Source organism: Chiloscyllium plagiosum, chromosome 12 (assembly GCF_004010195.1).
Source record: "Chiloscyllium plagiosum isolate BGI_BamShark_2017 chromosome 12, ASM401019v2, whole genome shotgun sequence".
Lineage (NCBI taxonomy): Eukaryota > Metazoa > Chordata > Chondrichthyes > Orectolobiformes > Hemiscylliidae > Chiloscyllium > Chiloscyllium plagiosum.
The window spans coordinates 22,164,278-22,181,975 of NC_057721.1; the positions used below are offsets into that span (position 1 = coordinate 22,164,278).

Consider the following 17,698-nt stretch of genomic DNA (forward strand, 5'->3'; position numbering starts at 1 on the left):
AATCCCCGCGTTAATTCCTTTCTTTGAAGAACTTGATTGCTTGTTTTGTATCTTCTTTCTTGGTTTGGAACTATATCCTTGACATGGAAGCAGGAAACAGGAGTTGTTTCCTTTAGTCAGAAATCAGTGGAAAACCGACTAAAGTTAAGATTTTTGAAGGGGTGATCCCTTAATTGATATGGGAATGCATTTCTTGCCCATTAGTGTCAGTGGAACTGGAAAAGCAGTGAATAACATGCATGTGGGACTCATTTGGACACCCCAGAACAGTCTTCACTGAGTCTGCTTGTCCTGATAGATATTCTGTGGTCTATGCTTAAGCCTTCCGCAGAACCAGAGGGAAGTAAGATGTCGGAGTGGAGCAGAAGATGTGGGTTCCAGGGCAGGATAGCCAAATGCTTCATCCTGCCAATTTAGATCTCACAATGAGGGAGAGAAGAGCAGGAGGAGGCGTGCTGCAGAGTCGTGTCCCCCTGGGCTTAAGTTCCACCTGCTCCAAAGATGTGTAATGACATCTCTCAACAGATTGATTAGAAAACATCTACGCTGTTCATTATTGTCAGGGCTGGCATTAATGCCTCAAAAATGAAATTCTGCACCCATTGTTCTTTCCAAGTTCTCCTGTCTCTGTTCCCATTTTCGGGGGGTCGTGAAAATTCAGCCCTTGATGTTCTATTCATTGTTACAAAACTCTGTGGAGTATCTTGCCAAAAGCATCTTCCCCCCTTCCATTTCAATAAATGGATTGGGCTGCTGTTGTTGTTCTGAGAATTGGCGGATGTAGTCCTTAGATGAGGAATATCTGTAATCACTGGATTTTAAAACAGAAGTCCATAATCAGTTTGTTCTCAAAAAGCTTTCTAACCAAGTAATTGAAAATGTTCAAATAAAAGTACAATATTGTGGCTGTTGAAATCTGAACTAAAAGCAGAAAGTGCTGGAGAAATCCAGCAGGTAGAGCATCTATTGGGAGAAACAGTTTAAAATATAAAGATACTGGAATTATTTGACTTGAAAGATTATCTCTGTTTCTGTCCGCACAGATACTGCCAAATGTGCTGAGTTTCTCTAGCACTTTCTGTTTTTATTATTTAAAATGTTGCTGTGCAAGTGGATTCCCCATTATTGTTCATTGGCAAGGTAGATGGACCACAGTACCTATGCACATTGGTGGCAACATTCGGACAAACAGCTTACCCTAAAAAAATACTTTATGCAGATTTTTTTTATCCCTTGTTGAAGTAAAAATATTTAAATTAATTAATAAAATTAAAGCATAATGTTTATTTTAAGAAAAGCATTCAGTCCTCATAACAGGTTAATTGAGTCAAAAAGTGCACAGAATGAATTTGATAAAAACAGTCGAGTGAAAGAAAAATAACTGCTGTCTACAAGGAAGTGAGATGAGATTTCATGACTTTCAACTAACTCTTGCTCGAGAAGGTCAATGGATTTGAACTGCATGGTAAAACTGCAATTTCCTCCCATTATTTCTGATGGAACACTTTCTCAAAATTGGGTATAATTCCATGTCAATGACACTGACACAGAGTCATAGAGATATACATCATGGAAAAAGACCCTTTGGTCCAACATGTCCGCGCCAATCAGATATCTTAATCTAATCTAGTCTCATTTGCCAACATTTGGCCCAAATCCCTCTAAACCCTTCCCATTCAGATACCCATCCAGATGCCTTTTAAATGCTGTAATTGTATAAGCCTCCACCACTTCCTTTGGCAGCCCATTCCATATGTGCACCACTCTTTGCATGAAAACGTTGCCCCTTAGATCCCTTTCAAATTTTTCCCTCTCACCCTAAACCTATGCCCTCTAGTTCTGGACTCCCCCACCCCAGGGAAAAGATGTTGTCTATTAAGCATATCCATGCTGCTCATGATTTTATAAACCTCTATAAGGTCACCCCTCAGCCTCCGATGCCGAGGGAAAACATCCACAGCCTATTCACCCTCTCTTTATAGCTCAAAACCTCCAACTCTGGCAACATACTTGTAAATTTTTCTGCACCCTTTCAAGTTCCACAACATCCTTCCAATAGGAGGGAGACCATAATATTCCAAAAGTGGCCTAACCAATGTCCTGCACAACTGCAACGTAACCTCCCAACTCCTATACTCAGTGCTCTGACCAGTAAAGGCAAGCATGCCAAACACCTTCTTCACTATCCTACCTACCTGTGATGCTAATTTCACAGAGCTATGAACCTGCACTCCAAGGTCTTTTTGTTTAGCAACACTCTCCAGGACCTTACAATTAAGTGTTTAAGTCCTGCCTGATTTTCCTTTCCAAATTGCAGCAACTCACATTTATCAAAATTAAACTCCATCTGCCACTCCTCGGCCCATTGGCCCTTCTGATCAAGATCCCATTGTATTCTGAGGTAACATTCTTCGCTGTCCACTACAGCACCAATTTAGATGTCATCTGCAAACTTACTAATTATATCTCCGTATCCAAATCATTTATACAAATGACAAAAAGCACTGATTCTTATGGTACACCACTGGTCACAGGCTGCCAGGCTGAAAAGCAACCCTTCCCAAGCACCCTCTGTCTTCTACGTTCCAGCTAGTTCTGTACCCAAATAGTTAGTTCTCTCTGTATTCCATGAGATCTAACCTTGCTAACCAGTCTACAATGAAGAACCTTGTCAAACGCCTTACTGAAGTCCATATAGATCACGTCCACCACACTGCCTTCATCAATCCTCTTTGTTACCTCTTCAAGAAACTCAATCAAGTTTGTGAGACATGATTTCCCATGCACAAACCCATGCTGACTATTCCTAATCAGTCCTTGCCTTTCCACATATATGTAAATCCCTTCCCTCAGGATTCCCTCCAACCACTTTCCCACCACCGATGCCAGGCTCAATTGTTCTATAGTCCCCTGATTTTTCCTTACCACCTTTCTTAAATAGTGGCACCATGTTAACCAACCTCCAGTCTTCCGGCATCTCACCTGTGACTATTGATGATATAAATATCTCTTGATTGCAAGGGGCCCAGCAATCACTTCCCTAGCTTCTCATAGAGTTCTAGCATACGCCTGATCAGGCCCTGGGGATTCAGCCCTCTTTATGCATTTTCTTTTAGATTAGATTACTTACAGTGTGGAAACAGGCCCTTCGGCCCAACAAGTCCACACCGACCGGCCGAAGCACAACCCACCCAGACCCATTCCCCAACATTTACCCCTTCACCTAACACTACGGGCAATTTAGCATGGCCAATTCACCTAACCTGCACATTTTTGGACTGTGGGAGGAAACTGGAGCACCCGGAGGAAACCCACGCAGACACGGAGAGAATGTGCAAACTCCACACAGTCGCCTGAGGCGGGAATTGAACCTGGGTCTCTGACGCTGTGAGGCAGCAGTGCTAACCACTGTGCCACTGTCCCACACCTCCTACTCAGTAATATGGACATATTTCAAGATGCCACTATCTATTTTTCCACATTGTATATCTTCCATGTCCTTCTCCATAGTAAACACTGATGCAACATGCTCATTTTGTATCTCCCCATCTCCTGCGGTTCCACACATAGGGTGCCTTATTGATCTTTGAAGGGACCTATTCTATCGCTTGTTACCCTTAATGTTTTTATAGAATACCCTTGGATTCTCCTTAACCCTATTTGCCAAAGCTATCTTATGTCCCCTTTTGCTACATCTGATTCCCTCTTAAGTATACTCATATAGGAATATACCATCTCTGGATTCTTGTTATCTCATTTCTAAAGCTTCCCATTTTCCAGCCGTCATTTTACCTGTGAACATTTGCCCCCAATCAACTTTTGAAAGTCCTTGCCTCATACCATCAAAATTGGCCTTTCTCCAATTTAGAACTTGAACTTTTAGATCCCATCCCTCCTTTTCCATCACTATTTAAAAACTAATAGAATTATAGTCGCTGTCTCCAGAGTGCTCCCCACTGACACCTCAGTCACCTGCCCTGCCTTATTTCCCAAGAGTAGGTCAATTTTTGCACCTTCTCTAGTAGGTGCATCCACATACTGAATCAGAAAATTTTCTTGTACACACTTGACAAATTTCTCTCCATCTAAACCCTTAACACAATGGCAGTCCCAGTCTATATCTGGAAAGTTAAAAACCCCTACCATAACCACCCTATTATCCTTACAGATTGCTCAGATCTCCTACAAATTTGTTTCTCAATTTCCTGTTGATTATTGGGTGGTCTATAATAAAATCACAAAATAGTGATAATCTCTTTTATATTTCTCAGTTCTACCCAAATAACTTTTCAGAACCTATTCCCAAAAATATCCTTAAGTATTGCTATAATTAATTGAATTTATTGTCACGTATACCGAGGCACACTGAAAAGCTTTGTCTTGCGAGCAATGCAGGCAGATCACAGAGTTAAGTAGCATAGATAAGTAAATAATAAGTAAACAGCGGCAAAAACAAAAACACAGGTACAGGCGACTGTTAAGAGTTTATGAGTCCATTCAGTATTCTAAAAACAGTATGGTAGAAACTGTTTCGAAACCAGCTGGTGCGTATGTTCAGGCTTCTGTACCTTCACCCCGATGGTAGAGTTGTAGAAAAACATTGCCAGGGTGGGATGGATCTTTGAGAATGATGGCAGCCTTTCCTTGACAGCAGGCCTGGTAGATGGATTCTATAGATAGGAGGTTAGCCTTTGTGATTGTCCAGGCTGAGTTCACCACTCTCTGTAACCATCTCTGATCTTGAATGGTACAGTTGCCATACCAGGTAGTGATATATTCAGGCACAATGTTCTCAATGGCGCACCTTTAAAAGTTGGCAAGGGTATTTGCCACCATGCCACATTTCCTCAGCTGCCTGAGGAAGAAGAGACATTGTTGGGCCTTTGTAACCAACGTGTCCACACAAAGAATCCAAGAAAGCTTGTTGTGGATGACCATTCCTAGGAACAATACGCTAAAACTTGCCTGGAAATGGGAAATGAATGCCGTCTGACAGAGCGCCACCCGCGAACAGCTGTACTTCCTGCATGAATGCCTAAGAAAACAGATACCACCTCAATGTCTTCAATACAAGCCTCCCCTTAACACCCCACTAGCCAAAAGGATAGCAGAACAAAATGGCCGCAGAATGCTTAGAGAAATAATTAACGATGCCCACAACAGACTCCGTAAATACAACCGGGAAATTTTGCACCAAACATCTTTACTCACTCATGCAACAGACCATGAATGGACAGACACAATACAACAAGCCATAGGTATCAGACCGCGAAAAATACAGAAAATGAAAAAATAGACCTGCATAAAAAAAAGACAAACTTACACAATGTAACAACCCTGACAACACAGAAGCATGGATAAAAAACTTATCTGACAGAACCCTTAACAGACACTGAAAAAGCTGTCTTAATAAGAGCATTAATTTACAAATTCCAGGATGCGGACAAGAAAGATTTCTTCGCAGCATTAGAAGCAACACTGAAAGACAACCAACTCACAGAAGAAACCCAGCAAACCATCAGACAGACAGACGCACCAACATTAAGCAGGGAAAAGGAAGGAAACACACTCAATACACAAGAAGGGAAAGCACTAAAAAGATAAAAAAAAATAAAAACATAGCTATCCCAGCTGTGGACAAAGGATGCTTAACATTCATCTTAAATCAAAGAGACTACATTGAAAAAGCAAACCCACTACTTGCAGATACCAACACTTACCAAAAAGTGGCGATAGATCCGACCCCACAATTAGAGAACTGAATCACAGCCCTACTCAAAAACTTACGAAATCTGGAGAAATAAATAAGACCGACTTCCAAAAAATGAAACCAGATGGATCCAACACACCATGCTTTTGCGGATTACCCAAAATTCACAAATGAGGATCCCCCCTCTCAGACCCATAGTCTCGCTACCTGGAACACCAATTTACAGATTGGCCAAGGAGCTACACCAAAGACTAAAACACTTAGCAGAAGACTCACGCCACTCCATCCACTCCACCCAAGAATTCCTGAAGACCATTAAAGACTCCAAGATAGAAGAGGCTGAAATAATGGTCTCCTTTGATGTAACAGCCCTGTTTACATCCATCAACATTAACCTGGCCAAGGAAACACTGACTACAATATTAGAAGACTCAAAGACAAATACACCAAACACCACCAACTTCATCAGCAAGGACAGTATTGTCAAGCTAGTGGACCTATGCCGTATCACCCACTCCACCTTCAACAACAAACTCTGCAGTCAAACCAACAGAACACACATGGGATTCCGATATCAGGGTTCTTAGTAGAGGCAGTAACGCAGCGACTCGAACAAGCAGCTCTGCCAAGCATCGAACCCAAACTCTGGATCTGCTATGTGGATGACACCTTTGTCATCACTATACGAAACAAGTTAGAGGAAACCTTCAAGACCACTAAGAATACCCTTACTGGCATAAAATTCACTAAAGAGGAGGAAAACAACAACAAACTGCCATTCCTAGATGTCACAGTAGAGCGAACAGCCAATGGGGAACTTTAAACCAGTGTCCACAGGAAAACAACATATACGGACCAAATATTGAACTACATAAGCGATCATCCCAACATTCAAAAACGAAGCTGCATCAAAACATTATTTCAACAAGCCAACACACACTGCAGCGCAGAGGAACTTCGAAGAGCAGAGGAAAATTACATCAACAGCGTATTCAAAAGGAATGGGTACCCAGTGAACACAGTCTGCCAATTTCTCATCAATAAGCCCAAACAAGCAGACAAAACACATTAAGAAACCCTAGCCACTCTGCCCTACATTAAAGACTGCCAGACTACTCAGATGCCTGGGCATCATGGTAGCCCACAAACCCATCAACACACTAAAGCAGCAGCTAATGAACTTGAAAGACCCTATACAGACAACAAGCAAAACTAATGTCATTTACAAAATACCGTGCAAGAATTGTAACAAACACTACACTGGACAAACAGGCAGAAAACTAGCCACCAGGATACATGAACATCAACTAGCCACAAAACTACATGACCCTCTCTCACTAGTATCCTTTCATACAGACAAGGAAGGACACCACTTTGACTAAGACAACACATCCATCCTCGGACAAGCCAAACAGAGACGCACACGAGAATTCCTAGAAGCATGGTATTCCAACCAGAACTCTATTAACAAATACATTGACTTGGACCCCATTTACCACCCCCTGAGAAAAAGAACAGGAAATAACGTCACCATAGCAAATGACATCACCAACCCAAGGAAACCCAAACATATAAATAGAAAGCAGGAAACACCAGCAGTCCTTCGTCTGGAGGCTCACTGAAGATATAACCTGGTATTATGATGAAACGTCAGCGAGCAAACCTACATCCACTTTCTATACTCATTCCACCTCTGTGCTACTAATGTGTTGGGGCATAAATAACAACAAAAGTCAATAGTGAGTTCCTTGGTTTTGCCGACATTGAGAGCTAGGTTGTTCTCAGTGCACCATTTGAGAGCTAGGTTGTTCTCAGTGCACCATTTTTCTAGGTCTTCCATCTCCTATTTGGAGTCTGTTTCGTCGTCATCTGAGATTTGATGGTGGTGTCATTGGCAAACTTGTAAATGGCATTAGTCTGGTATTTGGTGATGCAGTCATGGGTATGCAGTGAATACAGTAGGAGGCGGAGTACACACCCCTGGGGGCTCCAATGTTGAGTGTTAGTGAGGATGAAATATTGTCCCCAGTCTTCACTGATTGTGGCTTGTGTGTCAGGAAACTGAGAGTGGGGCTTAATCCAAGATCACTAAGTTTAGTAATCAATCTCGAGGGGATAATAGTGTTGAAGGCTAAACTGTAGTCAATGAGTAGGGATTGTTCTTGGTGTCAAGATGTTTTAGGGAGGAGTGAAGGGCAAGTGATATGGCATCTGACGTGGATCTGTTGGTCCGATACGCAAATTGGAGTGGGTCAAGACTAGTGGGAGGCTGGAGTTGATTAATGCCATGACCAGCCTTTCAAAGCACTTCATGACCACCAAAGTTAGGGCCACTGGGTGGTAGTCATTGAGACATGCTGCATGAGCCTTCTTAGGCATAGGGATCATGTTGGCCCTCTTGAAACAGGCAGGGACGTTGGCCTACTGCAGGGAGAGGTTGAAGATGTCCAAGAAGACCTCTGCCAGTTGATCTGTGCATGCTCTGAGTACACAGCCTGCTACTCAGTCTGGTCCCATTGCTTTCCTTGGATTCACATGAAGTAAAACTGATCTGACCTCTGATGCAGTGACTGTTGGGATAGGTTTGTCAGGACTTGTCGCAATAGGCGTTACCTCTCCGCCAAAATTCTGCTCAAAGTGAGAATAAAAAGCTTTGAGATGATCTGGGAGGGATGTGTCATCATCTGCTGTCTTTCACTGACTCTTTTCAGAACCTGTGATGTCATTCAGTCCTTGCCATAGTTGCTGGATGTCTGTCTTGGTCTCTAGTTTGGTTCAGTATTGGTCCTTGGTTGTCTTAATGGCTCTGTGAAAGTTATATTTGGATTCCTTATATTTGAGTGGGTCGCCTGATCTGAAGGCCTCACACCTGTTTTTAGCAGGTTCTGTATGTCCTGATTAATCCAGGGTTTCCTGTTGGGGAACATCCAGATTGACTTCCTTCACACCAAGTCCCTTAGAGAGTCCCCTATTGCAATTGATTGTTTTGAACCTGATGGGCCTGCTTGTTACATTGGAGCATTTCTTGGTACCAGAAACGCAGCTGTTTGTGCTATATTCCCCTTAGGGTCCACTACCCCCACATTTTCCAAAACATCATACTTGTTGAGATGGGGATAGCCACAGGGGACTCCTGCCCTACCTGCCTCCCTCTCCTACCTTTCCTAGAGGTAACCCATCTACCTGACTCTATCTGCAGCTTTTCTCCCTTCCAATGATGGCTGTACATCACACCCGCTAGGTCCTGTAAATTCCTATTGTCCCAACTGCCGCTCCAACCGATCCATGTGGTCTAATAGGATTCACAATCTAACACATTGCAGACGTAATCATCAGTAACATAGAAACTCTCCCTAATCTCCCACATTGGACAGGAAGAGCATGTCCCTCTACCCAAGGCCATCTTTGCTCTTTAACATTCTACACACCTAGAAAATAGAACTTACTGCCCAAAAAAAAACACTGCTTCAGTTATACTTTTAAAATTTAATCAAGAGACAGATCTCAATAAAACATGTAATCAAAAAAGAACTCAGTCTACTCACTATTGCCGATTTACAGCGAGGTTACACCTAAAAACTATGCACTTATCTTCTCCCATGCTGTGAGCTTTCACACACAGGTTCCTCCAAGATCAGCTGTGATTTTGCTGTTTGTTAATTTTTTCTCGATACACTCCGATGTCCAGAGATACTTGAAGTCAAACAGCAAAGGCAGTAACTGTGCAGATTCCCATCTGTGTCAGACAGCAATGTTGGTTTCTTTCTCTGACCATGTGCTCGCTGCCTTTGTGTGTCTTCCTCCTTTTTAAAGTGCCATTGTTTTGATTTTTGGTGTGAGTACAATTTGAGTGTAACTGCACAATTAAGATCATGGGAAAAATTTCCGTTTATGATACCTGTCTTTTATTTCAACATTTTATTTACTGTCAGTTTTAAAATAGCAAGGATATAAAATCATGATAGGTGAAGGATGTACTCATTTTTCCAGAATAATGGACAGAGTGATCCCTAAAACATCAGCGAAAATCTAGACTATCTGAAACAAATACAGATGTTTGATTTGCTATGTCAGCATAAACTACTGGTTCTAATATTATGCTGTCTGTAGTGTAATGCCCTAATTGTTTTAAAACAACCTTTCCCCGATTTAGCATTTCTTACAGGTAGGTTTGCATTACTAAACACTCAGAGTTCATTGAAATCATAAGCCTTTGGTTGTTTTGATTTGTATATTTACTGTTCAAAGTTTTATTTTCTAATATTTTACTTTAAGTTCCAGTAAAATGTGCTGTTACAATGCTTGTGAAAAATGTGTGAAATATAAGGTTGAACATTTATAATGTTTGCCCTGCCTCGATTATGCCTGAAAATTGTGATGTCAGATTTAGATTTTAATAAGCGAACTTCTCATGTGCAATGTCATAGAGCGGTCTACTTTCTTAAACGTGGGTTCAAAAGTTTGATAATGGCACTCCTTTATTCAGATGCAAAATGTGTTTCTCGGTATTCAATATGGGTGCTTGCTCATTTCATTTGTAAGTATGGCACCTGCGATATTGTTGACAGAAGAAAGTGGCTCATGCCTCAGGCTGACATATGAATAGGGGCCTTAATGTCTGTTTGAGAGCTATATTTTATATGTTTTCAGTTGAATAGCTTTTAAGTGGCTGCTGCAGGCCGCCACCAAATACATGAGTTTAAGAATTTGAATGTTAATCAGTGAAGTGCAGAATTCCTTCACATGACTCCAGTGTGATTTTAATCAGTTCCTCCCTCCCAATCACTTTCCCCACCACCAAAATTCTCCTCTCCTTCCCAGTTACTTCGCCATCCTTTCCCACGCAGTTCCATCTCACACAATTCTTCACCTGACATCAATGCTTTACCCTCCCTCTTGATCACTTCCTCCAATAAGCTACCTGAGCGTTATTTTTGGTAAAACTTTACAGCAGTTGTTTTTTTAAAAAAAGTCACAATTCCTGTCTCAGGGATCAGCGTCTGAAGCTTTATGCTTTACCTTGATTCTTTGAATTTTATGGCTAGATTATCTTAACAGCAACTGCTATCTCCCACCCCAATGCAGTATTTCATTGGACTTGATTTTGATCTCACAAAGGCAAGTAATCTGCTATTTGTTGGAACATTGAATAACTTTGTTGAAGTGAGTGGAGAATATGCCCAATAAGCATGTCTATGCATTTTCAATATCATTGGATGTCCCAAAACACTTTACAACCAGTTACGTGCTTCTAAACTCAGATTAGCATTATATTTATTGTTCGTTCAGGTTCTGTTCAGCTGTAATTTAACTTGTGTACCGTAATAATTTATTCTGAAATGTTAAAGAATTTATGAGTGATGTCTTAAAGGGGAATTATCATTTCTTGTCTGTATTATAATTTACTGTTGCAAAATTTAATGAAAAAATGATTTGGTTTCAGTGACTGTATACTCCAAGCTGAAGTTCCAGAAGCAGAAACCAAAGAGGGGAATTGGATTAAGCCTTTTACTTGTCAGTTTCCTGAAGGCTCAACTTTGCCATTTAGGAGTGAAACCATCAGGAGCATAACATGCTGCATTATCTTCTGTTCATTCTGTCCAATTTCAGTATCAGCAAATGTTACATTAATTGATCAGGACAGGAGCAGGTAAAAAATATCAGTACACAGAAGTGCATGCATATTATAGAGTTGTTGGATTTTAATGCATATAAATAAATTGATAAAAAGAAATATGTGCCAGCAACTGAAATAGTAGTAAACCACATCCTTTACTTGACAAAATACCAATTTCTAGAGAGCCAATTTGGTTGACTGTGTTAAGTTATTATCCATCGATCATTTTTATGGACCCTGCAGTGTTCAGTGATGATAATAAAAGTTGAATAGACTTCTTCGAAGAAGTCTATTCATATGAAAACAGATCCAATGTCAACGTTGAGATAATAAACCTTCATTTGGTAATGTATGATTTTTTGAATGGATGCATCCAGGATTTGGCCAAACTACATTCTTTCATTGCTGGCGCCTAAAGCTGCTGTCCTTTAGAATTCCCCTAGATCTGTGCTGATCTGGACTGGATATGCTTTACTTCTTTGCAAATACTCTGAAGAATAAATAATTTGAATGTTCCCGTAATGATTAGAACTAGGTTGATCTTGTTGACTATGAGATCCTTGCTTGGGGTTATTTACCTGGGCCATTCAGGAAGCCCAGGCTGACCAATATAAACAGGGGATTTAGAATCTCCTCAGTTCAGGGCACTGACTCTGAGCTGACTGGGCAAAAGGATTCCTGATGAAGGGTTTTTGCCCGAAACATCGATTTTCCTGCTCCTTCGATGCTGCCTGACCTGCTGTGCTTTTCCAGCACCACTCTGATCTAAACTCTGAGTTGACTGGCCATTGCCAGTGTCCTATGTACAAGTAAATAAAGGGTGACTTTGTGACAGGATATTGTTTCTGTGCAGTTATTTCATTGCACAAAACATAAATGCGATGATCTCTAAACTACTCCGGATATCAAACCCTATTTATGGCTTTACAAAGAAAAGCTGAAGTACTTTCTGAAATAAAAACAATGGGCTGTTCATCCTGTAGGATTTGGCAGAGCACAGAATAGCTTGAATGTATTGGTTGTAATGCTATCCTGAAGAAACCACTCTCTTTCTTTATAACTAATTTGAGGCTAATTTAAAAATCACACAACACCAGGTTATAGTCCAACAGGTTTATTTGTAAGTACTAGCTTTTGGAGCACTACTCCTTCATCAGGGACTAGTTTGACCATGACTGTCAAAGAAGGGGAGAAACTAATGTACAGTAGATAGGATTGCAAGGACAGGCTTGGGATAAAACCTCCAATCGTTCAGGTAGACAATAGCGAATTCCAAATCCCTCATCTTTATTAGCTAGGTTTGCTCCATATTCCTTGGTACATTTACCTAATGAATATCTTTTGATCCTAGTCATGAAAATTTGGACTGATGCAGTATTGAAATAATTAGACTGTTGCTACACTTTGTATGTAAAGTACTTTACTCAGGTTGGATTATTAAAAGTTTGCCCTTGAAATTTGATTTATTGTGCAATGCTTTTTACAAACTATACTATTGTCCTGATGCAGGTTCACCTTACCTGTCTCGGCATCTGCAGATAATTGCCTGTTATCTATATATAGATATATTGCCCTCCACAGTACAGACCAACATATTGTTCTCAAAACTGGTAAGTGTTCATAAAATTATTCTTTTATCAAATTAAATTAACATTAACCCTACTAATTTCCACAGGTGCTAACTGACTTGTTGAATACTTCCAGTATTTTCTCTTTTTGTAACCATAGTGCTGCTAGACTATCTCAATAGAACAATTGGAAGGTAGTTTGGGTAACATATAGACAGAGGTAGGCCATTCATCCCATCATTCCAACTCTGCCACTCAACATGATCCTTTATCTCAATACCATTTCCCCATTCTGTCCTCTTATCTCTAAACAAAGATAGTTTCTAGAAATCTAGAAATACATTCCGTGACTTCACCTCCCCAGCCCTTTGTGGAAGAGATTCCATGAGTTCACCACCTATTAATTAACCCCTTATCATTGCACAAAACTAAATTTAGTTTTAGTCTGCCCTTGAGTTGGTTTCTCAATGTATTGGTCTAAAAATCTATAATGTAAGCCACAGTACTAATGCAAATGTGGTTTGACCAGACTATAGTTCAAAAGTATTAAATATATGCCAGAGACCTGACCTTACCTTTCTTTACCTTACCTCACCTCTTGTTTCAGAGTGCTCACTGTGCCTGCTGTTCTGAGTGATGCTGACTCCCTGTCTTAGGATCCTCAACACCCTGCTTCTCTCCAGGTGCAGCTTTACTTCCCCTATTAGAGTTTTCATTGTGAGATGATGAGGTAACTAGAAACACATTAGCCTTCATTTCCTTTGTTCAGAGCTGTCTGGGCTGGAAACAATCAGCTTATCTCCAATCCCTGTGTGTCAGATTTAGCTGGAATATCTACACAGTACAGAAGCTTTCAGAAATATGATCATGTGATCAACCTCAGCCATTTTTGAGTCCAGCAATGTTAGCCATTTTAAAAAGATATACATTTAAACCCAAATATGTGAAACCCAAATGTGGAGGTTTAATTTGAGATTTCTGTTCATGGCCTCTGATACACCTCCAAGTAAAAGCACTTCTAAGTAGCAAAAATAACAATATTACTGAATTTGCATTCATTTGAAATGGAACGTGACGAAGGCAATATTTTAAATTTAAATAAGGATAACTGTATGGGCATGAAAGCTGAACTAGCTGATGCTAATTGGAATACCAAGCTAAAAGATCAATAGAGAAACAGTGGCAGATATTAAAGGGGCTATATTATAATACGTAAAATAGTACATTCCAATTCTAAAGAACAATTCCAAGAGAGGACCTACCATCCGTAGTTAATTAAAGAGTCATTGAAAACTTAAGTAAAAAAGCAAATAATCGCAAAAATGAGCAGCAGATAAGAGAGTTGGTCAGAATATACAGAACTGCAGCAAATGCCAAAAAAAACAGGAGGAAGATATTATAGTATGGGAACAAGTTAGGTGGAAACATAAAAACAGTAAGAGTTTCCACAAATATCTAAAAAGGAACAAAGTAAGTAAAGTGAGTATTGGTCCTCCAGGAAGCGAGTGTGGAGCCTGAATAGGAAATAAGGAAATGATAGGCAAAATGAGTGAATATTTTGTTTCTGTCTTCAAATAGGTGGCTAATGATGTATGTTAATTGATGTTAACTTTCCAAAATTTGTTAGATTCTGGAAAGGTTCTATCAGACTGGAAGTAGCAAATATAACCCCTCTATTTAGGAAGAGAATGAGGCAGGAAACAATAAAGGTACAGCCCAGCCACGTTGATGACTGTCTTGAGTCTTTTTTTGATTGATAGGGTGAGCTGAGGGTGAGATGGCAATGTCTACTGACACCAGAACTGCAGAGCACTCCCTCAGAAACACGTACAGCTCCAGACCCACTATGTCATAGCATTATGAACAAATTCCAACACTCAGTATGTACACAGAACAGGTGGGACATTGAAATGGGAATCGGATAGGGCTGGCGGGAGAGGGAGAATGAATGGGTCTGCATGGTTGGACAGGGAGATGTAATGGAGGTTTTTCTCACCATCCCATCCACAAGCTTGATTTCTTCCCCCTCACCATAGGCCTGACCTCTTCTCCCACCACCACTGTCCTTTATTATGAGTGGAATTGAATATGAAAGTTACAAGATAATGCTTCATTTACACAGAGCATTGAGAGACCACATTTTGAATACTGTGTACACTTTTGATTTCCTTACATGTGCAAGGATATAATATGTCAGAAGCAGTTCTAACGAGGTTTTCTGGATTGATGCTTGGAATAAGCATTTTGTCTTATGCGGAAAGATTGAACTGTCAGAGACAGAAATCTGGCCTGCATTTAATTCCAGACCCTTGGCAATGTGATTGATTCTTAACTATCCTTTGAAATGACCTATCAAATCATTACAGAAAATGGTCACTTGATAATGCAAGACTTCTGTATTGGTAAAAAATAATTGCTTGGTAAAGCTTTTTGTCTTGTACTCAAGAGGACAAACACAAGATTAGCTGAACTTCAAAGGGAGCAGCCACTTTTGCTGCATGTAATAAGATTTCTGATTCACTGGCGAGTTGACTTTGATTTGTTGAGGAATTGTTATGGAAAATGTCTTCTTACTTTTGTTTAACATAAAACATGTACTATACGTTGGCGTGTTTTATCTGCAGAGGATAAGTGCCTGTAATAAATATATGTAACTTCAAGCAAGCATAAATGAGCACCACTTTATGAAGATGATGGAGGATTTTAATTTTGCTGTTAATGTAATTCTAAATGCACTTAGGATTATTTAGTAAGTGCTGTTCAGTTGCGGAATCACATATAACATTAGACATTATGTTCTGAGTTTTGTAAACATGGGCTGGTTGAATACAATCATTTGAACAAAATATTGGTGAACTGTTTATTTACAGAAAGTAAAATAACATATTTGAACATGCTGATAGTAGATGTTTGTGACCAGTTGACCAGTTAATTTAATGGGAGTAAAACAGCAGCCATTCTTTATTAATATCATGCTTATTTTCTTTTATTTTAAATGATTAACTCTGTAATCATTTTCTGTTACAACTTTATTATTCTGGACTATTACGATGAGGATGCAAATAAACTAATCCATGAAGCATAATGTTTTGTGTGTTTCAATTTATTCTGTTATGATTCATGACTTAAAAGATTTACATGTATGGCGGTTCATGAAAAATAGAAACTCCATCATCTAATTGGCATTGAGTACAGGAGTTAGGAGATCCTGTTGAAGCTGTGCAGGACATTGATTAGGCCACTTTTAGAATATTGTATGTAATTCTGTTCTCCCTCCTTTAGGAAGGATGTTGTGAAACTTGAAAAAGGTTCAGAAAAGATTTACAAGGATGTTGCCAGCACTGGAGGGTTTGACCTACAGGGAGAGGTTGAATAGGCTGGAGCTTTCCCTGGAGTGTTGGAGGCTGAGAGGTGACCTTATAGAGTTTTATAAAATCATGAGGGGCATTGATAGGGTGAATAAACAATGTCTTTTCCCTGGGGTAGAGGAGTCCAGAACTAGAGGGCATAGGTTTAGGGTGAGTAGGGAAAAATTTAAAAGGGACTTAATAAGTAATGTTTTCACACAGAGGGTGGTGTGTGTATGGAATGAGCTGCCAGAGGAAGTGGTGGAGGCTGGTACAATTACAATTTTTAAAAGGTATCTCGATGGGTACATAAATAGAAAGTGTGAGAGGGATATGGGATAAGGATATCTGGCTGGCATGGACGAGTTGGACTGAAGGGTCTGTTTCCGTGCTGTACATCTCTATGACTATGACTGTAACATCTCTGTGTGAGTTTGGATTGATAAGAATAAAATGATACATTTAAATTGAAAAGGCAAAACCTTAGATCATTCAGTAACTACGAATATGGCTGGGAAGTTACCTATAAATGAGCAGTGGATTGAATGATTCCAAACTAAAATTGCCCATGTATGAGGCAAATCAATGGGTATTTGACATTATCTTCTGTACTGGTTTGCAAAGGCTGTTTTGCTGTGGCATGTCAGAAACAGATTAAAAAATTGAATTTTTAAAGACCAAGTTTTGAAAACAAATTGAGGACAAGAACACAAAAGGTAGTAACCACAAAGTAAGTGAAGAAAGACAGAACTGTGAGCAAGAGGTACTATCGCTGATATTCCAAAACCAAATAATCAGCTATTTGAGAAAAGAAGTGACAAACGGGAAAGAAATATGTAAAACAGAGTGAGAACTTGAAAGACCTAGCTAATTGTCAGAAGAACATCTCAGAGAGAGGGAGAGAGAGACAGACAGAGAGAGAGCCTGAGTGATCATTGGAAGAGGAATCCATAATCTCAGGAGCAAGGTGCTTCTGGAGATTTTGTGACGAGCTAACAGCTTATTTAATCCAGATGTTGGTGAAGTATTAATTGATGGAACTAAGGTAACATTTGAGCATTATGGTACTAGATGTGAGTTATGTTTTCCGGATCACAAAGTCACAAAGCAGATGCTTTACAATGTTGTTATTATTGTTGTCTTTCTCTTTTTTCTTCATCTGTTTTGTAAATAACTTGCAATTATTTTCTGAATCCATTTTAATTTTCCTGTAATCATTTTCAATCACTGGCAAAGTTGAGACTGTAGTCATGGATGCAAATAACTTTCCCCTATTAAGTGTCAATAATATTTTGAGTGAATCGATTGGTTCTGAAAATTTCAGGTTACAAGAACTTTAAGTAAGATACATTATAAAAGTCAGGAACTCTACTTCTCTCTTTACAAACTTTCATGCTGCTTGTAATGTGATACGACATTGTGCCATCCATCCCTCAAGTAAACCGTGAGTTTTTTC

At 39.8% G+C, this 17,698-nt stretch overlaps 1 protein-coding gene across 1 annotated transcript in view; it reads left to right on the top strand.

The window, feature by feature from the left end:
* The window catches only part of LOC122555067 (cilia- and flagella-associated protein 47-like), a 451,312-nt gene that overhangs the window by 121,866 nt on the left and 311,748 nt on the right, over positions 1–17,698 (top strand). The window contains exons 27-28 of the mRNA XM_043700727.1: positions 11,154–11,360; positions 12,837–12,937. Coding sequence (XP_043556662.1) covers positions 11,154–11,360; positions 12,837–12,937 — 308 coding nt within the window. The remainder of the gene's footprint in view (positions 1–11,153; positions 11,361–12,836; positions 12,938–17,698) is intronic.